Source organism: Pelodiscus sinensis, chromosome 24, assembly GCF_052426305.1.
Source record: "Pelodiscus sinensis isolate ZL-2025 chromosome 24, ASM5242630v1, whole genome shotgun sequence".
Lineage (NCBI taxonomy): Eukaryota > Metazoa > Chordata > Testudines > Trionychidae > Pelodiscus > Pelodiscus sinensis.
This window is the reverse complement of record NC_143075.1, coordinates 17,962,978-17,985,464: the sequence shown is the minus strand read 5'-3', so window position 1 is coordinate 17,985,464 and position 22,487 is coordinate 17,962,978. Positions and strand designations below refer to the sequence as shown.

The 22,487-nt window shown below is 48.8% G+C and overlaps 1 protein-coding gene across 1 annotated transcript in view; it reads left to right on the top strand.

Moving 5' to 3' along the window:
- PLOD1 (procollagen-lysine,2-oxoglutarate 5-dioxygenase 1) overlaps nt 1-21,661 on the top strand; it is a 39,765-nt gene extending 18,104 nt beyond the window's left edge. Inside the window, exons 4-19 of the mRNA XM_075906620.2 lie at nt 948-1,111; nt 2,667-2,779; nt 5,602-5,665; nt 8,570-8,667; nt 9,669-9,770; nt 9,931-10,062; nt 10,498-10,619; nt 11,513-11,617; nt 12,990-13,115; nt 15,448-15,589; nt 16,097-16,210; nt 16,562-16,627; nt 17,539-17,643; nt 18,407-18,553; nt 18,860-18,985; nt 19,403-21,661. Coding sequence (XP_075762735.2) covers nt 948-1,111; nt 2,667-2,779; nt 5,602-5,665; nt 8,570-8,667; nt 9,669-9,770; nt 9,931-10,062; nt 10,498-10,619; nt 11,513-11,617; nt 12,990-13,115; nt 15,448-15,589; nt 16,097-16,210; nt 16,562-16,627; nt 17,539-17,643; nt 18,407-18,553; nt 18,860-18,985; nt 19,403-19,558 — 1,882 coding nt within the window. The 3' untranslated portion in view covers nt 19,559-21,661. The remainder of the gene's footprint in view (nt 1-947; nt 1,112-2,666; nt 2,780-5,601; nt 5,666-8,569; nt 8,668-9,668; nt 9,771-9,930; nt 10,063-10,497; nt 10,620-11,512; nt 11,618-12,989; nt 13,116-15,447; nt 15,590-16,096; nt 16,211-16,561; nt 16,628-17,538; nt 17,644-18,406; nt 18,554-18,859; nt 18,986-19,402) is intronic.
- The last annotated feature ends 826 nt before the right edge of the window (nt 21,662-22,487 follow it).

Genomic DNA, 22,487 nt, shown 5'->3' with positions numbered 1-22,487 from the left:
AGATGTCCAGGCGAGTAGCTAAGGACTAGTCGGCTGTGAGGAGAAAGAAGAGAGGGCTGAATATGTGGGGTCTGCTGCAGACTCCAAAGACACGGAGGGAAAGCTCTGGAGAAGTAAATCCCCTGGCTGTTAAGGGATGTAAGGAACAACCCACCCGAGAGCTGAGCATTTTAGTCACCCACAATAGGTGAGTTTGGAACAAGTACCGTATTCCGCCCAACCATCGAAAAGTAGGACGAGACGAGATCTCGAGAAGTCACCGTGTCCAGCTCCCTGCCTGTAAATCTAGACTGTCCCTGATGGGGTTTGTCCAACCTGTTCTTAAAACCCCCAGGCTGTGTCTAGACTGGCAAGTTATTCCGGAAAATCAGCCGCTTTTCTGGAAAAACTTGCCAGCTGTCTACACTGGCTGCTTGAATTTCCGGAAAAGCACTGACGATCTAATGTAAAATCATCAGTGCTTTTCCGGAAAAACTATGCTGCTCCCGTTCGGGCAAAAGTCTTTTTCCAGAAAACTGTTCCAGAAAAGGGCCAGTGTAGACAGCACAGTAGTGTTTTCCTCAAAAAAGCCCCGATCGCAAAAATGACGATCAGGGCTTTTTTGTGGAAAAGCGCGTCTAGATTGGCCACGGACTCTTTTCCGGAAAAAGTGCTTTTCCGGAAAAGCGTCCTGCCAAGCTAGACGCGCTTTTCCGAAAATGTTTTTAACAGAAATCTTTTCCGTTAAAAGCATTTTCGGAAAATCATGCCAGTGTAGATGTAGCCCCAGTGCTGGGGATTCCATGGGGCTATGATTGTACCGTACCGAGGTCTCTTGTGACTGCAGGGATTGTAATGTTGTAGTGCGAGGTTAAAAGCAAGGGACTCCTAGCCCATCTGCTGTTTCTCACACTGTTCTCTTGACTCCGTTCCTTTCTGTTCTCCTCGGTCTGCTGTTCCTCCGGTAGCTATGACGTGCTCTTTGCCTCGGGCCCCGCAGAGCTGCTGAAGAAGTTCAAACAGGCCAAGAGCAAGGTGGTTTTCTCAGCAGAGACCTTTGTCTACCCTGACCGGAAGCTGGAAGCCAAGTACCCGCAGGTGCGAGATGGGAAGCGCTTCCTAGGTTCCGGAGGTAAGAGGCAGCTCAGCGTCTCCCAGCTGTGTGTTACCATTGCAGGGGGGCTTTGGAGAAGAACGTGAGCGGGGGCGGTCGGGTCGGAAAAGTATTACAGGTTGAACCTCTCTCGTCCGGGACTCTCTGGTCCAGCAACATCCAGGGTCCGGCAGGATCACAGATGTTGCTAGACCAGAGAGCCCCAGCCTCGGAGGTTGAGAATGGCTGGGAGCGGAGCCGGTTTGGTCACGGGCAGCCTGCAGCGGCAGTGACTTGGGGGCAGAGTGTCCTGGGAGCAGCTGCTGCTGCAACGAGCTGTTGCCACCGCACGGGGGGGAGGGGAACCCCCAGGAGCAACTGCAGCGAGCAGGGCCGGGGAATCCCCCGGGAGCAACTGCCGCAGCAAGCAGGGCCGGGGAATTCCCCGGGCGTAGCTGCTGCCACTGCAGCGAGCAGGACTGGGGAATTCCTGGGAGCAACTGCCGCAGCGAGCAGGGCTGGGGAATTCCCCAGGCGTAGCTGCTGCCACTGCAGCTAACGGGGTCCAGGAACCCTCAAGAGCAGCTGCAGGGCCAGGGAACCTCAGGAGCAGCTGCGGGGCCAGGGAACCTCCGGGAGCAGCTGCTGCCACCACGTGCGGGGCCAGGGAACCCCTGGGAGCAGCTGCTGCTCTGGGGGCAGAGAGAAGAGCCCCACGAGTAGGCTGGGGGCAGCAGACCCAGGCAGGTGGGCTGGAGGAGGTCAGGTCTCCAGGGTCTCCTGGGACAGCTGCCAGGAGGGGAGCCCCGGGAGAGCCTGGATGCCTGACCCCTGCTGGTCAGGCAAATTCCCTTGTTCGAGACCACTCCAGTCTTGAGAGTGCCGGGCAAGGGAGGTTCAGCCTGTAGGAGGGAACGGAGACCACGTTCGTAGCACGTACACTGGCAAACATGGTTCCCTCCGGGGACTGCAGCCCACGTAGAGGATAAGAACCGGCAACTTACTCTTAGCGAGCGGCTCTGCTCCTTTAGCTCACGTTCCATGTCTCTGTGTATCGGATGCTGAAGAGTCAGGCTTCTGTCCCCAGTGATGATCCATGGCAGAGGAGAGTGAAAAGCCGGAAAAAAAAGCATCTAGACTGGACCGATCCTCCGGAATAAAGCTCTTTTCCGGAGGATCTCTTATTCCTACTTTCAGGTAGGAATAAGAGATCCTCCGGAAAAGGGCTTTATTCCAGAGGATCAGGCCAGTCTAGACGCTTTTTTCCGGCTTTTCCCCAAGCCGGGAAAAAAGCGGCGGACATGTTTATTTAAATCCGCGGGGGATATTTAAATCCCCCACGGATTTTCCTATGCTGACTTACCTGATTTGCATCCCTTTTCCGGAATTTGGGGCCAGTGTAGATGTAGCCAGCGATTGGAAACTGTGCGATCTGTGCTACAGTGCAAGGCAAGGGATTCAGACTGTGAATATGTCCCCTTGGAACATACAGGGGGCTGAGACATTGTCCATATATGAGTCCCTGAGAATTTTCCCTTCCAGGCTGGCTGGATTGAGACACCGACTCCCTTCATCCTTTGCCTTGTTTCCCCAGGTTTCATAGGTTATGCTCCTAACCTAAACAAGCTTGTGGACGATTGGAAGGGACTTGACAGTGATAGCGACCAGCTCTTTTACACCAATATCTTCTTGGATCCAGAAAAAAGGGTATGTGGGAGTAAGGGTTGGAGTTTAGGAGGGGTTGGGTGCTACCTCTGGCCCATGCCAGTGATCCTTGGTATCCTGCACCCTTTGTGGGGCCTGCAGTGTGTTCTTCATTTTTACCATTTCTGTTTCATCCACACTTGCTGGTGCTGAGCCTACCCAGCCCCCATGCAACATCCCAGCTGGCTGCAAAGGAGGCTGACCACTTAGGAGCCGATGGTCCCAGCTGTTTTTTCCTGTGTTTGCCCTTTTCCTTCTTCTTTGGATGGTCCCCTGGGTGTCTCTTTCATGCTCCAGTAATGATTACACTGGCCTTGGCACATGGAAATGTTGCTATGTGTACAGTTACCCATTATTTTTATGCGGCTGTGCATCCTTGTAGATGCATCCACTGTACCGTCCTTGCGATTTTGGTCTGTAAAGGATCACTGCCATATCAATTTGACCTAGAAGGTGGTGTTTTTAAAACAAGGGTCCATGTCACTTAATACCAACGGCAGTGCTGTCATAACATATAAAAGACTTATTCTCTTCGAACCGATAACCATTCTCCTAGGAGAGTGCTCATGACCCAAACATTGCAGGGTTGTGCAAGAGCATGGAAACCAAGAAGTGAAACGTGTGACTATAAAGAAAAGTGAAAGTGAAAGCACTTGTTTTTAGTAGCCAAGCTGAGAGAAATAAAAAAAGGCAAGAGAAGCCAATAGAGTTGCCCCTTGCTTATCTCCAGGTCTGAATCCGATCCACATGATAGCTTCTTTTTAATAATCTCCACTGAAGTCCTGGCACAAAGTCAAACCAGAGGTTTGGAATAATTCTGTAGACATTGCTGTCAAAATCTGTTCCATCCATTCGTCCTCTCTGCACCTTATTCTACTGTATTTTACATGATGTGTGGAGGGGCAGTGAATTGTTAAGTCAGACCTGGGTTTGAGTAGGACTGACAAATCCAAGTGCAGTGTGGTTTGAAGCAGCCTGGTATAAATACAACCTCTGCCACCTAATCTTAAGCCATGTATCACTGCAATATAGATGGAAGCTAGAGATTTACTGGAACAGTATTTATGCCCTACCTGCACTTCTGGCTATATTATGACAAGTTACATACTTGGAGGAGTAGCCTTGTTAGTCTATATCTGCAAAAATATAGCAGATACAGACTGATCTGTGAAGTCCTGTGGCACCTTAAAGATTAACAGATTTTTTTGGTCTTAGACGGGTAACCTTGTTAGTCTGTAATTTTTTGGGCATAAGCTTTTGTGGGTACAAACCACTTTGTCAGATGCAACAGAGTTATAGTTACATACTGTTAGGCAGGCAGGCAGGCATATTTCCAACAGAGTGATTATCTGACTTCTTTTCATGTCCTGTGAAGCTTGAAGCTGTTCAGGTTCTCTGGTTTTGCTTAATTTAATATAAAAACTTTATTCGGTAAAATGGGGCTAGTGAAACTGACCACCTCTGGAGAGCCCTTTGAGATAAGGATGTTAAGAAGCGGGTAATTGACTAAGCATGTAGTTGATACAATTTGTATTGACTACACAATTAGTTGATAAGGGGCCCCGCTGTGGCTTTGTATTTTAAATGTAGTAGGAGCCAGAGTGCAGGCAGCCTGCTTCTACTATATTTAAACTGCAGAGCCGCAGCGGGGGTGGGTCAGGGACCCAGCACAAGCTGGAACTGGGCAGTCCCGGTTCCCACCGGGTCCCAAACCATTATGTCTCTGCCTCCCCTGCCCTCCCTCCCGCCCGCCCGCCCCCGCCCCCCTGCACCCCTGCACCATGGAGACGGTGCTAGGGGGAACCATCTTTTAAGCTGGCTCCACCCCAGCACTGGCTCCTGCTTCCCCCTGTCTTGCTGCCTCTGATACAGAGGCAGCAAGGTGGGGGGAAAGGAGTAGTCAAGTAGTGACTCGACTAGTCGCTTACATCCCTACTTTGAGATCTAATGCTGAAAAACACCATGTTAGAGCTAGGTCATGGGGGTGGTATTTTAGGAAAGGGAGAACTGCTAAGGTTCAGGTAGAACTGGGGATCACAGGATTCTTTCAGCTTTTGGAGCCTGTGGGACATGCTAGTGATCGGATGATACACTACAACTGTATGTAGCACATGGTCTTTCATGCAAGCTGTATTCAAAAGTGGGAGAAATAGATCAGCAGTAGGCCACGGAGGGAAACATGAAGAGGCCTAGGCAAGGAGAGTTATTACTTTCATATGGGATCTGAAAAGAGACAAAACAGCCACTGCAGGTGGAGAAGGCTGTTCCAGGTATCAGGAGACAGAGTGAACAGGGCTCTTGCGCTGGCACTGGTGAGACTGGGAAAGGGTCAGACATCAGCTTGTGCCAGATGATAAGAGGTAGCAGGATCAAGACTACTAGGGCATGTCTGCACTAGCGAGAAGTTTGACCCTCTAGAGGTCAGTCGTCTAGCATTGGATGTAGCACGTCTAATATAGAGTGTTCTCTCATTGGTCTCCTACTGTGTGGATGCTGCCACAGCTCAGCTTAAGGTAAGCTGACTCCAGCTACGCATTTTGCATTCCTAGAGTTCTATACCTGAAGCCAATCTGCTTGGTTTAGTAAGGACCAGGCCCTGGAGAGCTAAAGTTAATGGAATTAATCTGATTTCTAGCAGCTAAGGACCTGCCCTAAGTCTGGAGGTTGGGACAAATCCATGGAAGATTTGGAAAATAAGAGAAGCTGGGTTTATAGTGTTTTCTGCAGTGAAGGGAGGGGCAATAAGAGGGGTGGGAGAGCTGGCAAGACCCATCTGTTTGCCTCTGTGTCTTCTAAATGAGGTTCTTTATTTCATTCTTTTAAAGGAAAATATCAACATCACCCTAGATCAGAGATGCCGGATCTTCCAGAACCTGAATGGAGCATTAGGTGAGATGGGGAGAGGGCAAAAGCAGCTAGAAATAACATCCTGCTGCAGCTGTCGTGGTTAAATTCCAGAATCCATCCCCAAAGTATTTTTCTGTGAAAAGCCTCTTCCCAGACCCCTGGAATTGATATACAATCCCCATAGGGTCCCAGCCTAGTTCTTTCTGCCAAGCTCCACACTTAGGACTGCAGGTGGGGATTTTCCTGCCACACCTTCTCTCCCTTTGATCTCCGTGCCTATCAAATTACACTAGCGTGGGGGCGTGAAAACCGGTAGGGAGGTAGCAACACACAACTCACCTGGAGCCTGGGCAGGGCCAGGAGCCACCTGCTCAATCGAAGAACATTCAGTTCAATGGTGGGAAATGTGGGGTGGGGGGCCGAGGAGACCCATTTGGACGCCAGGCGCGGGGACTCACTCATTCATACCATGCTTTTGGCCAGTCGGTTATCCAACTTTGGAAAGCTGTATCCCCTTGTTTTCCCAGGGTGGAGAAATATTTGTATTTGTTTTAGTTTATCTTCTCCTGCTTATTTTAATTAGTTAGGCAATTATCATCGTGCGGGTTGGGGGTCCCATTCTTATCTGGGTAACGGTGGGAATCTAAAGGTGGCTGGTCCTCTAAGGATCAGGAGTCCAGCCTGCGTCTGAGGGGGGACTGGGGCAGCTCAGGTTTAGCTGGGACCTAGGTAAGCCAGTGAAGTATCTCCCTCCCATTGAGGCAGGGCTGAATGAACAGGATCCCTTGGGAAGGGAAGGATTCTTGGGGGGAACCTCATGAGAGGGACTCACCAGCCAAGGACATCCACAGCGAATGCTGCTGATGGGAGAGCGACCTGTGACTGGTAGATCTCAGAGAAGCCTGGCTTTGAGGCGATTCTACCAGGCAAAAGCAGGAACCTCGATTAGAGGAATCGTGTCCTGAGGAAGGGTCTTTGTGGTTTGGCCTCTGTGGAGACCTTGACACAGGAAAAGGGACTCTTTGTCTGCTACAGCCAGAACTCCCATGACTCCAGAACTGGGCTGCAGGTCATGAAGGCCTCGTGGTAAGGGGCTTTGGACATCACTGGGTGGTGACAGATTAAAGTTAACTCAGACCCTCCTTCTTCCAGCCAGGGGGGCTGCATTTTTGTGCAGTGTTCTGCCGTGGGGAGAGAACAAGCTAGACTTCCAAAGGGGCACTGCTCACGATACAAGCCTCAGTGGACTTATTAAAACCCTCATTTGGGGAAAGTGAGGCAGAGATACAATGGCAACACTGCAGTGGGCCACCAGGGGGGATTGCAGGGGTGAGGGCTCTCACTACAGTGGGTGTTAGGATTTTGGGCCTGAACTAGCCCTTTTTTGCATGGCTGAGTTACACGGATCCTTTGGCTGGTCAGTCTGCAGCAGCGGGGCTGACAGACACTGCAGGCCTGGAGGAAAGGAGTTGGGGGGGTTCGACTCCCCTCCCTGCAAGGGGCAGAGCTGAGGGTGGAAGGGGCGGGACTGAGAGCAGTCAGCCCTTGGTGCTGCCTGAAGCACGGTGCTGGGCCCTCCCCCCCCCAGCCCTCAGAGTTGTGCTGAGCAATGCTGCCACAGCCAGGAGCTCCGGGCCCCTTTGAAACACTAGGCCCCTGTGCAATTGACCCTTTCCCCCCTGCTGTCGGCATGCCTGCTCTGCAGTCACTGTGTAATGCTCTCTGGGGTGTGCCAGACAGACAGGTGTAGGGGAGCGCAGAATTCAGAGGTAGAAAAGCTGCTTTTGACTGGATCCTCCCCCCCCTCTTGCTGGTGCAGAATTGTTCCTCATCACAGTCTTTGCTATTCTGGTTTTAAAGGATGCAGTCAGTGAGGCGTTACCAGCTCCCCTTGGGAGACTTCCCTACAGTTTGTTAGATGTCTCTCCAGCCCTTCACTGATCCTTTCTTAAGGTCCATCTCATCCCTCCAAAGTCTACCCGAATTCTTGCCGTCATTGTGGAGATAGTTCTCAGAAAACATCCACTCAGTGTGCAGCAACAGTCAAAAAGGCAAACAGAATGTTAGAGATCATTAAAAAAGGGATAGAGAATAAGACAGAGAATATCTTATTGCCTCTACATAAAACCATGATACGCCCACATCTTGAATACTGCGTACAGATGTGGCGGCCTCATCTCAAAAAAGACAGATTGGCAGTGGAAGAGGTTCAGAGAAGGGCAACAAAAATGATTAGGGTGGAACGGGTCCATATGAAGAGAGATTAAAAAGACTTGGACTTTAACAGCTTAGAAAAGAGGAGACTAGGAGGGATATGCTAGAGGTCTATAAAATCATGACTGATGTGGAAAAAGTGAATAAGGAAAAGTTATTTACTTGTTCCTATAATATAAGAACCAGGGGTCACCAAATGAAATTAATAGATAGCAGGTTTAAAACAAACAAAAGAAAGTTTTTCTTCATACAGCACACACACAACCTTTGGAACTCCTTGCCAGAGGATGTTGGGAAGACTCGGATTTTTACACGGTTCAAAAAAGAGCTAGATAAATTAATGGAGGTTAGGTCTATCAATGGCTATTAGCCAGGCTGGGTCAGAATACTGTCCCTAGCCTCTGTTTGTCTGGAAATGGAAGACAGGAGAGGGTTCACATGATGATTATCTGTTGTGTTCCCTCCCTGTGGGGCATCTGGCATAGGCCACTGTTGGCAGACAGGATACAGGGCTAGAGGGACCTTTGGTCTGACCCCGTATGGCCATTCTTATGTACTCCTCTGGGCCACCATAAACAGTTCCTCTCCCTCTGTGGATGGTCTGTGCCTCACAAATACTAGTAGTTTGTTTTTTTTAGTCCCACTCCCCCGTCTTCCCAGGGCTGCGGCATTGTGTTGCCAAATTGCTGCCAAAGCATCCTGCAGATAACATTGCTGTGCTGTGATTCCTAGATGAGGTGGTTCTGAAGTTTGAAAATGCACGCGTGAGAGCAAGGAATGTCATGTATGACACCCTCCCAGTCCTGATTCATGGCAACGGACCCACCAAGGTAAGCAGGAGCCTTGAAAGGGAAGGTTGGGCATGAAACCACGACAAATAGCCTCTACAGACTTGAAGCGGCTGTCTAGGGAATGCTGGGAAATCCGCATAAATTCATAAGTGTGGGGGGATGGGAGTGGATGGCCCATTGCCATGGCGACAAGACAGCGCTCTTTATTTCTCAGCCACGGGGGCAAATCAAGGCGGAGTTCTGCAGTGACTGACAGCATCCCTGCCTGAGGAAGGACTGGCCAGGGTGAAATCAGTCCAGTTCCTAGTGGCCAGCTATCCACATCACAATACTGGCCACCATTAGACCCCTTCTTGCCAGTCTCAACACCCTGATACCAAAGACTGGCCAAGTTGTGCCAAAGACTGGCCGAGCTGTCACCCTAACACATTATCCTAGCACCGTGGTCCCCAACACGGTGCCTGTGGGCGCCATGGTGCCCGCGGGGGCATTTGTCTGCGCCCGCCAAGTGCTCAGGGCTGGCCTGGGCACATGGCGCATGCGCGGAGCCGGGCCCGGGCGCGTGGCGCACGGTGAGCGCTGGCCCCGGGGGCACCACGGATTGACCCCCCGCGGCGCGTGGGGGAGGGGTGGAGAGAGCGCCGGCCCCGGGCGTGCGGCGCTTGGGGGGGGGGGAGCGCCAGCGCCGGCCCCGGGCGCGCGTCGCTTGGGTGAGGGGGGGGAGAGAGCGCCGGCCCCAGCCCCGGGAATGCGGCTATGGGGGGGGCCGTTTGGGGGGGCCCCGCCCCCTGGGCGCCCGGCAGGCGAACGGCCATGCCCCCTGGCGCCCGGCAACCCCAAATGGTTGGGGACCACTGTCCTAGCACATCAGTATCCTCCACCAGGGGTAAAATTAGCCCTCGGGCTTGTCTCCTTTTCCAACCCCCTTCTCCCAGGGAGAGATGGGAGGTGAGCTGGTGATGGAACCTGACTGAATAACAGGAGGTGGGGTGAGGTTCTCCTGCCTTGTAACTAAGCACGTGAGGGATTTCCCTTTGCAGCTGCAGCTGAACTACCTGGGAAACTATATTCCTCGGGTCTGGACATTTGAGACGGGCTGCACCGTGTGTGATGAAGGCCTGAGAAGTCTCACAGGGTTCAAGGTAAGGGCTGAGGCTTACTTAGAGTGGCAGAGGCCTGGTGCTGACAAGAGAACTCCTCCTCCATCGTGTTCTTGGGTTACCCTGGAGATGGTGTGAGAATAGCCATGTTTCTGGAGCTGGAGAGCTGCCCTCATGCATCTCACCCTCTTGTTGCCCGCAGGACGATGCATTGCCATTGGTTCTGATTGGAATTTTCATTGAGCAGCCCACTCCGTTTCTCTCCCAGTTCTTCCTGCGGCTTCAGAACCTCCAGTACCCAAAGAAGCGCACGCAGCTCTTCATTCACAATCATGTGAGTCCCATCTGCCTTGGATTGTTGTATGCAGTGTAGTTATAGCCGTGTTGGTTCCAGGATACTAGAGACACAAGATGGGTGAGGTCCTGACTTTTGTTAGACCAACCATAACAGATAGAACCTCGCCCGCTTTGTCTCTTTGTTTTATTATGTGAATGATGGCTTTGCCTCGTCCCAGATCCCTGGAGTCTTTGCGACTTCCTCAGATGGCCAGAATCTGGAAGTCGGGTACAACTCATGTTTTGTTCTCCTAGAAGCCTTTGCATCAATTACCATCAGCCATAAAGACATGGCATTGAGGCTAGGTGCAATTCACCAGCTGTGGCATTTCCGGAGTGGGGCGGCTAGCGAGTCTAGCCTTAGCTGAGTCCAGGCAGTCTGTGTGCAGCTCATACAACTTCTCTTCACTCTGTCATATCCTGTTTTGTGCAGGAGCAACATCACCTGTCCCGGGTGGACACGTTTGTGAAGGAGCATGGCAAAGAATATCACACGGTCAAAGTGATTGGGCCGGAAAATCATGTGGAGAATGCTGATGCACGGAACATGGGCATGTAAGTGAAATGGCCGTTGAGAGAGGCCAAGTTCTAGGGATACTGGAGACCACCCCACTCTCTGTCTAGGCCCAGGAGCACGAGGAATAGGTTTGTTGTGTCCAACATAACAGACCTCTGTAAGCAGATCAGTAAAAGCTTCCTTTGTAGATGTCTACTTTGGAGCTGTGTAAGAACAATGGCTGGTTCATTGTTCATCACCCAAAACCACTCCCCTTCCGTTTCCCCTTATTCATGCTTGTTAGACGCAACTTATGTGGAGTAGTGGCATTAAGAACACACTTGGATGCCCTCGTTGCCAAAGGCGTGCTCAGATCCTCTGCCAGGAACAACCTCTGTCCTTCAGAACAATCTCTGTCCATGTTGCACCCTTGTTTCCCGTCTTCCTGCCACTAGCCTGTGACCTGTCCGTGGCAGGCATGGACTTAGCCCATGCGTATGTCCAAGTGACACAGGCTAACACCAGGCTAGGAAAAGTAAACAGCCGTCCAAGGGCTGGGTCCAAACAGAAACAATAAGGCCTCTTCTTCCAGAGGTCTTTGAGATTCTCTAGCCTCAGGTGCAGTCAGCTCTCAATTTCCAAAGCAATGGCTCCCTTTGCTCATTCCCTCCTTGTGCACCTTCCTGATGGAGACAACATCATCCCCTGGGTTAGGCCCCATTCCTCCATGCCATGAGGAACCAGCCACTTGCTACTCCTTTGCCGTGGCATGGGGTTTTAACCCTCTCTTCCCTCCGGCACCCCAGTCAGGGTCTCTGCACCCAAGCTGTAAAGAATAAACACCCGCATCTCACAAGAAACCCTCCCTCCCCCATTCCCGACCACAAAGCAAAGGTCATCCCTGCTGCCCTGTTTCTGTTCTTTCTCTGACCTGTGGGCTCTCTGGCTGCAGGGATTTGTGCAGACAGGATCCTGACTGTGAATACTACTTCAGCCTGGACGCCGAAGTGGTTCTGAACAACTCGAAGGTTTTGCGGAGCCTGATTGAACAAAACAAGTGAGTCTGAGCAACCTTTACTCGGCAGGTTTCAGGTCAGGAACAAAGATAGGGGGCTGCTTCTTTCCTGGGAAATGTATAAGGGGCTGAGAAGAGAGAACGTTGCCAGAAATGAAACTTAAGATTTTTCTCTAGTAGAGGTGGACCTAAACCGGAGCCATTTATCCAACACTTTCTATCCTCTCCCTGAATTATTGGATTCAAATGCAATAGGTCCTAGATGGAATCTATCCCTAGTTTTACTCATCTCTTAGGAGCAAAACTTACATTATTAGGAACAGAAAGGCCAGAATCAGAATATTTTTTTTCCAAATCAGACATAGTTGAGGTCTGGATTTGGATTTACCTTTCAGACATCCCAGGAAGTACATTCAGCTGTAGGTTTTGGTTCAGCCCATTATAAAGGGAGGGATTCATTGGGAAATCTGGATCTATATCCAGGTTTCAGTCCGTGTTCTTTTTTCCCCCTCCCTAAAGGTGAGTGTTAGATCCAAGAATCCTTGACTGGTGTAAATTGCCATAGCTCCATTGATTTCTCTGATGCTACACAAACTTTCAACAGCTGAGCATCTGACCCAGGGAGTTTTTCAGGCCCATTGCTGATCAGAAGCTTCCAGACATTATGGCTTTGTATATTCCTGGTTATGTCTGTCACTGGCTTGGAGATTTAGCTGGGGTTTCGGCCTTAGGGACCTGGTTACACAGTAGAGAAACATAAGTCATGTTACTGAAATAATTCCCCCACCCCCTCTCCTCAAAAATAAACATTTTCAAAAAGAACCCTGTTAGAACGCCTTAGATCACATTCAGAAAAGCCTGACTGCTGGATATGTGTAGATACAAGCTTAGGGTCCAAGTTTGCCCTCACTTTTAAGACACAGGTTTCAGTGGGGGTAGCATCTGTGTCAGTGAAGGCAAAACTGGACTCTTAGGGTGTGTCTAGACTACAGAGTTTTGTCGACAAAAGTGGACTTTTGTCGACAAAACTATACCTGCGTCTACACTACCGCTGAGTTCTGTCGACATAACATCGACAGAACTCAGCAGTTTTGTCGATGCTGGTAAACCTCATTTTACGAGGCATAACGCCTTCTGTCGACAGAGTTTCTGTCGACAGAAGGTGTTATTGAATGTAAACTGTCCTTTGCGTCTACACTACCATGTCGACAAAGCAGCTTGCTTTGTTGACAGAACTCAATGTAGTCTAGACGCTCTTTGTCGACAGAAGTTTTGTCGACAGTATCTGTCGACAAAACTTCTGTCGACAGAAGCCTGTAGTCTAGACGTACCCTTTGGCTCTTGTGGGGATCTTTCCCCTTTCCTCCCTGGCAGCATCCTGCCCTCCGATCTTCTCTCCCTCTTGTGCCTGCAGGTTGGTAATTACCCCACTGGTGAGCCGGCAAGGAAAGCTGTGGTCGAATTTCTGGGGTGCACTGAGTCCTGATGGGTACTATGCCCGGTCAGAGGATTACGTGGATATTGTTCAAGGACGGAGGGTGTGAGTATTGTCATAATGCTCTAAATACAAGGCTCACTGAATAGACACTCAGTGGATAGAAAACATGTAGCCCCCAAAGCTGAATAAAAAAGCCAATTGGGATCAAGAGTACCAAACCGTCAGTGTGTAGTATCATGAGCTTTCATATGAACAAAACCCACTTGTTCAGTTGAGATGGTCTTGAGTGGAAAAACAAGATCCACTTTTCCACTCATGATCCTCTCATCTGGAGAAGTGGGTTTTGCCCACAAAAGCTCATAATACTATACAAATATTTTTTCTTCTTTTCTAAGGCCTTGTCTACACTACAGAGAAAATTGAAGCTGCCGCAGTTGATCTTCTGGGGTTTGAATTAGCAGGTCTACTGTAGGGATGTTAAATATCGGTTAATCAAATAGGTGATTAACCTCGTAAATTCTTATTGGTTAGTTGACTATTCTATGGTCCTTAGGGGTGAGGCTGGAAGCCAGTGCGCTCCAGCCCCACCCCTGTATCAGAGGCAGCAGCGTGGGGTGCCAGGCAGGAGCTGGTCCGCAAAGGGAGACAGTTTAAAAACCAGCTCCTGTCGCAGACTGGCTACTTGTCACCTTGCGCTCCTGCCTTTCATACAGTGGCAGCAGTGCAGGGTGGCAGCAGCCCCTGGCCAGGGGAGGGGCTGAGCTCCTGGATCTGGCATGAGCTGGAATTGAGCCGGGCTGCCTGCCTGCCTGGCTCCTAATACACTTCTAATGCAGAGCCACAGCAGGTAAGACCCAGACCCTGCATGAGCCAAAACTGAGCTTGGCTATTGGCCAGCCTGCTAAAAAATGTGGTGGGAATGCATGTAGTCTATAGCATTAACCTATAAGCTTTTGCTTATTGGTTAATCACTTAATAGACTACACCATTACATCCCTAGTCTGGTGAAGACACATTAATTCGAACTGAGCGGGCGCTTTGGTCGATGCTGATAGACCCTGCTCCTATGAGCGGTTACACTTCTGAGACATTTAAACCATTGGTGTGTTTAAAGGAGGAAAGGAATAGCTCTCCTTTCAGGCAGGAGTTATTTTATATACTTGTCCTCTACATGCGGCATGCAATAGAGGGAGTAAGGTCTGTGACCAGAGTGGGGGACTTGGAGTCAGTTTTGTTTCTAAATCATTGTATGGTAAATTCACTGTATGGTAAAATCACTTCATCCATTCTTGGGCTTTGTTTCCTCCATCTGCTAAGGAAAGATAATGTGATGTTGAACTATCCTGCAGTGAGGGACTGGCGGGTTGTCATTCTTCTTTAACTAGCGTTTGTAAAGGTCTCTGTGCAGCTTTGGGGGAAGACACTGGAGATATCTCTCAGGGTGTGTCTAGACTACAGGGTTTTGTCGATAAAATTGGACTTTTGTCGACAAAACTACACTGCCGCTGAGTTCTCGACATAACATTGACAGAACTCAGCAGTTTTGTCGACAGCTGTAAACCTCATTCTCTGAGGAATAACACTTTTTGTCGACAGAGTTCTGTCAACAGAAAGTGTTATTGCATCTACACTGTCCTTTGCGTCTACCCTGTCGTGTCGACAAAGCGGCTTGCTTTGTCGACAGAACTGGATGTAGTCTAGACGCTGTGTCGACAGAAGCTTTGTCGACAGTATCTGTCGACAAAACTTCTGTTGACAAAAGCCTGTAATCTAGATGTACCCTAACAGCTGATTACTGGAACAGCTTGCATTCCTGATTTGCTCCTCCTGATTTGCTGTAAAACAATGTGTTTGGTTGCTTTGGGGGTTTGAGTCTGACCCTTAAAACTTTGTGACTAAATCAATTCATAAGCACAGCAATGTTTTGTTTTCTTCCCTCTTTCCAAAATATGTTCACAATTAAATCTAGCCCTTAGTCCTTTGGGGCGCAATCCTGTAAACTTTGTTCTGGTTCTGCTTGGGGTGTGTCTAGACTACAGGGTTTTTAAAAAAAAAGTGGCCTTTTTTCAAAAAAACTTCCCCTGTGTCTAGACTACCGTCGCGTTCTTTCGAAAGTAAATCGAAAGAATGTGGCAGTTTTTTCGACTGCGGAAAACCTCGTTTTACGAGGAAGAATGCCTTTTTTCAAAAGTGCTCTTTCGAAAAAAGGCGCTATGTAATGCAAACTGCTTTGTCGAAAGAGAGCATCCAGACTGCCTGGGTGCTCTCTTTCAAAAAAAAAGGGCTTGCTTTTTCGAAAGTACTGGTTATAGTCTAGACGCTCTTTTTCAGAAGAGGCTTTTTCGAAAGTATCTCTCGAAAAAGCCTCTTTTGAAAGAGGCTTGCAGTCTAGATGTAGCCTTGGTGTCTAAATCTTTTTCTCTCCATTTTGCAGTGGGGTTTGGAATGTTCCCTACGTTTCCAGCATCTATCTCGTAAAAGGCAGTGCTCTGAGATCCCAGCTCAAGCAGAGAGACCTCTTCCACCATGGCAAACTAGATGCAGACATGGCTTTCTGCCATAATGTCCGGGATCAGGTCAGTACAGGGAGCCAGCTGCAGGGAGCAAATGTGGAGAACTCTGCAGGCAGGTCTCAGGACACCTATTACAACTGTGCATGTCTAGGTGGAAAGAAATAAACTGGCATCAACTAAGCCTACATGCCTTCCCTGAAGCACATATAGTCTGGGTGGGAATCTGAGAAATAGGCAGTAAATTCAGTGACAGCGTATGATCCACTCGTGCAGTTCCAGCAGTAGCTACATCTGCGTAGCCAAAGGCAGAGTGAGCCTTTGTGAGCAATTTTATCCTGCTGATGAAACACGCAGCGGTTCTGCCTCCACCGCTGGCCCTCGCGATGGCTCTTTAGACTTCTCTGCATCCTGGGTGAGTCTGGATTTAGCAAGAAAGGTCCATTGGGAGGGGGTGCCCAGTGTGAAGATTAGAGAGGGAGGTGGGTGGGCAGTGGGCATGGAGCCACAGCCAGTGGGAACCAGCTCCCACAGTGGATAATTGCAGCCTGATAGTTTCCCTCCATTCTGCAGGGGGTGTTCATGTTTGTGACAAACCAGCACCACTTTGGCCACACACTGTCCCTGGAGAATTATCAGACGACTCATCTCCACAATGACCTCTGGCAGATCTTCAGCAACCCTGAGGTGAGGGGTTCTGAGGGCTGAGCAGCCTTGTCGCTGTGCTATATGGCCCCCGGCCTCTCTAGATATGCCGCTGGTAGCTGTGTCTGAGGGGAAAATCCAAACTCTGCTCTGTGACATCCTTCAGATGGGATTCTCTGGCCCCCTCGCTGCAGGGCTGGGGGCAAAACATTTCACTCAGAAACTCATCTGGGCCCCAGAGCTTCAAAGCTGAGAAATTGCTGAGTGACTGTTAACTGCTCCACTTCCCCTTTCCTCAGGAGAGAGAAGGTGGTGCTAAGGCCCGGCCTGCTACCACATCCTTAGCCATGTGCCACAGAAGTGACCATGTTGCTTGTCTTTTTCTAACCGCAGGACTGGAAAGAAAAGTACATCCATGAAAACTACACACGAGCTCTGAAAGAGAAATTGGTGGAGACGGTAAGAAATGCTGCTCTTATCTCAGCAGAGGAGAGGATGACATGCCACTATCACATTATTTCAGCCTGTTGCCCTCAGAAATAGGTAGCTTACAGGAGACAGCGCTGCCTAAAAGAATACCCAATCCAGAGGGAATTCAATCTGTCATTCTTTCAAAGTATTCTTAGGGACAAATCCCTGCCCTAGAGGCACCTGTCCAGGTCCCTTAATTTTACTAGGAGCAAGGCATGTGAATCTGAAGGCAGGATTCAGAGTTCTAGGGTGTGTCTAGACTACAGGGTTTTGTCAACAAAAGTGGACTTTTGTCAACCAAACTATACCTGCGTCTACGCTACCGCCGAGTTCTGTCGACAGAACGCGGCCGTTTTGTCGAAGGCGGTAAACCTCGTTCTACGAGGAATAACGCCTTTTTTCGAGAGTTATGTCGAAAAAAGGCGCTGTTGCATCCACACTGTGCTTTTTCAAAAGAGAGTGTCTAGATTCTCTGTCAAAAAAGCGGCTTGTTTTTTCAACAGAACTGGTGGTAGTCTAGATGCTCTTTTTCGACAGAGGCTTTGTCAACAGTATCTGTCGACAAAAGCCTGTAGTCTAGACGTACCCTTCAGGTTTTAGCTGTTTTTCCAGTGAATGCGACTGTATCTTTGTGATTCATTCAATAAGCCCTCTCTCCCTCCACTTGACTTTGTCTTTTTCTTGTCTGGCAAGGGAACATTCATAAATTATGTAACACACTGGTGATTTTTTTTCTTAAAAAAAAAGACTTACCCATCCCCTTAAAAAAGGGAAACCAACATCTGTGTGATGCTCTGTCATGCAAAATGAAAGAACTCCCTTTCCCCGTGTAACTTCCCCCCTTTGTTTGTCTCTGTTAGTCTCATTTTTGTCTGAATCCTCATGTGTTCTATCTCCAGCCCTGCCCCGATGTGTACTGGTTCCCTATTTTCACTGACGTCGCCTGTGATGAGTTGGTGGAGGAAATGGAGCACTTTGGCCAGTGGTCCAAGGGAGGTAACACGGTAAGAAAAAGTTATAGCTTCCAAAGCTACAGTTCCCATCACCTACACTGAGTCCTTGGTGATAGCTGTGGCCTGCTACAGGAGGGAGTTTTCATCCTGTGGTTAAAGCAGAGCACTGTAATCAGTACTCCTGAGTTCTGTTCTGAATGCTGCTTTTGACTCACTGTGTGATCTTGGATATTCAAACATGGTCACTGGAAACTCAGAAAATCAATCTGAGACCCGTTAGGCCTCTTTTTTACAGGCCCTGAGCACCTGCAACCTCCACTGACTTTCCCTGGAGCATTGTCGTGCTCGGCGCTTCTGAGGATTAGGGCCAAGAGGGTGTGGAAGTTGGGTAACCACGAATCAGTAACCGCTTTGGAAAACTTGGCCTAAAGCCTCCACTGTGCCTTTTCTTCCCTTCTGTAAAATGTGAATGATCTTTCCCTGTGTTACAACACTGAAAAGCCCTATAGATGATCATTATGTTTGTGGGCTACCATCAAACTCTTTTTCGTATTTATCATCAGTGTTCCCTGTAAGCTGTGTGCTTGTGCGACCGCTCAGGAGACATTCCAGTGCCTCCTTGCTGAATAATAGAGCACTCACAGCTAGGTTTGTGTTTCTTCTGGTGGTGCACATCTGCACATGTCTTAGTGCATATAGCAAAATTTATTCTGCACATAGATGGAAAAATCACACATGGATGGAAAAGATTAGAGGGAACGTTGCTTACGCTCTAAGATATTTGTCCCCAATATATTTTATGGTTCTGTTCCAGGACAGCAGGCTACTAGGGGGTTATGAAAATGTCCCAACCATTGACATCCACATGAACCAAATTGGCTTTGAGAGAGAATGGTACAGGTTCCTCCTGGACTATATTGCTCCCATCACAGAGAAATTGTACCCAGGATACTATACACAGGTAGGCATCAAACATTCTTGGTCAGTGGGATTTGAGTGCTTTGCGCCTTGCATGACTGTGGCCACAGAGAGGTGATACCACCTGTACCAAAGAATGTGCCATAATGGAGAAAATGACCCTGGAGCATGTTATCCAGATGTGCACCATACTTCCTAACAAGAACATGTCCCTTAATTACCACGACCCTTCTCCCTTTGTTAAGGGGTATTTTACCCCAGTTACATCTATGTTCACACCACCCTATAGAACTGAATGCCCCCTTGGTGCTGTGGCACTATCTGTTTATGTCTCACTTCTCTTGCACAGACACAATTTGAGCTGGCCTTTGTCGTTCGTTACAAACCCGATGAGCAGCCCTCCTTAGTGCCTCACCATGATGCTTCTACCTTCACCATCAACATTGCCCTGAACCGGGTAGGAATAGATTACGAGGTAAGTGCTTGCAAGATCGTTCTGGGCGTCTCCCAGACCAAACCGGGATCTAGGGTTGCTAACTCTTCCAACCAGATTGACGAGATGCCATTGCTACAAATGGTGTCCAGTCTGTCTAGGTGGGAGAGCTGCCAACTCTACCAGGGTCTTTTTCTCTTTCCTGTACCTGGGGCACCTCCCAGCTCATTCGAGGCATCTGGAGTTCTTCCTCCTCCATCTCTGGCACCTTGATGCCAAAGGACCATAATCAATGACTGGGTTTGAATGTCAGGATTTGCTCATGAGATAGATTGGTGGTAGCATGTTCCACCAACCCATCCTGAGGGACTCTGGGAAATAGGATACTATTGAGATAATACAAGGGATCCTTTCTCTGTTGGCATTGGCCCGATGCCTGTTTCGTTTTCTTTCATGCAGGGAGGAGGCTGCCGGTTTCTGCGCTACAACTGCTCCATTCGAGCTCCTCGGAAGGGTTGGACCCTCCTGCACCCGGGACGCCTGACTCATTATCACGAGGGCCTTCCAACCACAAAAGGGACCCGGTACATCGCAGTGTCCTTTCTCGACCCCTAGGGCCAAGCGTCACGAGAAGGACTTTTTGCCAGCATCGCTCACTGCTGACTGAGAGTGGGAGTAGGGAACGCTGCTGAGTCTCCAAGGCATCCATCAAAGTTATTTGGATACTGATTATTTTTTAATGACGGTTTGACTCCACTGTTGGAAGATCGCCTCCTCTAGCACTGCAGATAATAAGTAGGAGTGTAATTCTAGATTTTGGAGAGAGATTCTTTGTGCCTTCATTTCCGATATTCATCTGTGCTTGGAAGTGCCATTTACTTCTTTGCTATCTTCCATGGCTTACTGGACTACTTGCTTGGACTGAATATACAGCTCTTTGGGGAGCAGGTCTCTTCTTTTTCCTCCCCACAAGCCCCTTCACCAAGCAGCAGCAAGCCCATCTCTATTTACATCCAGGCCCATCCATAGGGAGGGAGGCAAAAGTGGGCAATTTCCCTTGGGCCCAGAGCTCCCAGCTGCTGCCGCTACTACTGACCAGTCCCTTGTAACTAGACAGAATTGGCCATGGAGACTGAATTGGCTCAGCCCTAAAAGAGATAATTACTGATCGTGATTAAAAGAAATTCCAAAACACTTTCCTGTACACACTTCTCCCTGGGAGATGAGAGAGCAAGCATAGGATAGGTGTGAGTCATGTTGCTTAATGCACTAGTGGAAAGCAGGAGTACCAAAATCAACTTTAGCTGTTCTTAGCACCGACAGAACGGGCTTAGTAGTGTGGACTCATAGTTTAGAAAATCAACCTTATGTGGCTAAATTTGACCTAAACTCCTAGGCTATATCTACATTGGCAAGATTTTGCGCTAATACTTTTAATGCAAGAGTTTTTGCGTTCAAGTATTTGCACAAGAGAGCATCTACACTGGCATGTGCCTTTGCGCAAGAGATGTGCTTTTGAGCAAAAGCATCCATGCCAGTGTAGACACTCTCTTGCGCAAGAAAGCTCCAATGGCCATTTTAGCCATCAGGCTTTGTTGCTCAAGAAATTAACGTTGCCTGTCTACAGTGGCCTCTTGCGCAAGAACAGTTGTGCAAGAGGGCTTATCCCTGAGTGGGAGCGTCAGAGTATTTGCGCAAGAAGCACTGATTTTATACATTAGAACGTCAGTGTTCTTGCGCAAGTACTCGCAGCCAGTGTAGACAGGTGGCAAGATTTTGTGCAAAAGCTATCTGCCTGTCCTGGCACTGCAGACTCCAATGCACCCTGGAAACAGCCAGCAGTAGATCCAGCTCCTAGGTGTGTGGGGAGGACAGCACACAGGGCTCCGTGCACTACCCCTGCCCTGAGCACTAGCTCTGCACTCCCATTAACTGGGAACCTGCTGCTGGCTTTTTCTGGGGTGCAGCATGGTCTGCAGTGTCAGGAGAGCAAGAAGCTATCTTAGCGGGAGCTGCTCAGAGTAAGCCCCTCTTGCCCCAGTCTTGATGCCCCCAAAGCTGGAGCCCCTCCAACAACCCAAAGCTCTCATCTGCAGCTCCACCCTGAAGCCCACACTGTAGTCAAATGATGTTAGGTCGTGGGCATCAACAGTTTTCTTCAAATGGGTCATGAGAAAAAAAGTTTGAAAACTGCTGATCTAGAGCAACTCTGCCCTCTGTTTAAAATTGCCAGGTAGAGGAATCTACTGCCTCTGATACCAAGCGGTTACAGACCAATGGAAGGATCACTCCACAACTTGGGTTGATAGATGTGTATTTTGGCATTGAACTTTAATTAGTAAACCTAGGACAGAAGTAGGGGACACTGACCTTTTCCTGTCTGAGCCCACGTGCATGCATGTTCACAAACGCGTCAACAGAGAAGGGAGAGAAATCCATGCGCCGACAATCAGCTAAAAAGAGCAAAGCTTGTTTCTGTTTTTAATGAAAATCTGAATCAAGGTAATTGCTTGTTGCCACCAAATGAATGGCTAGTGCAGGCCAATCGTTAGTGAGAAGATGTTGAAGAGTTGTATGTATTTGTTCATCAGATTTATCCACTTATTTGTTGTTTTCAACTCTGCCTAAAGAATGGCCTGGGATCGGTAAAGAGGATTCATGGTACAAAAGATGTACAGTTTTAAGCAGCAAGTTTTACATTAAAACATAACAAAAAGATGTGCAATAACTCGATTCTTTAATATGTTTATTTAAAACGTATGGGAGAGGCAGGCTTTATAAAATTAATGACAGTGCACATGGCCCTGATATACTGAGGATCTACCAAGTTATCTACAGTAACTGGTTCAGTAGGTATGAGACTCTCAAATTTTTCCTTTCTGTGGCTCTGCCCAACAATCTATAAAAACTCCAAGGTCCACAAGTGCCACAACACTATTTTGTTTTTGTTTTTCATATAAAAGTTAGGGCCAGCATTCAGGAGTAGAAAGCAGGGCAGTTAAGTTGTCCATGAACACAAGAATGGCCATACTGGGTCAGTCCTAAGGTCCATCTAGCCCAATATCCTGTTTTCCAACAGTGGCCAATGCCAGATGCCCCAGAGGGAGTGAACAGAACAAGTAATTATCAAGTGATCCCTCCCCTGTCATCCATTTCCAGCCTCTGACAAACAGAGGCTAGGGACACCATTCCTACCCATCCTGACTAATAGCTATTGATAGACCTAACCTCCATGAATTTATCTAGTTCCTTTATTAACCCTGTTAATGTCCTAGTCTTCACAACATCCTCTGGCAAGTAGCTGCTTTTGCGGAAAAACTTGCCAGTCTAGACACAGCCGAGGTGTTCATATGTTATGACTACCTAAGAGAGTAATTAGAGGGGTTTTAAGTGAGCCCTTCCCAGTGGTTGGGGTGACTGGCATTGGGCTTTCAGCCACTGGGTTCCTAGGTTAGTGGAGGCTTAGACATTTTGTTTAATACAATAAATAAAATAAAATGCTGGTGCTGAAGGTGGAAGGGCTGGTCCTGGTGAGAAGCAGAGG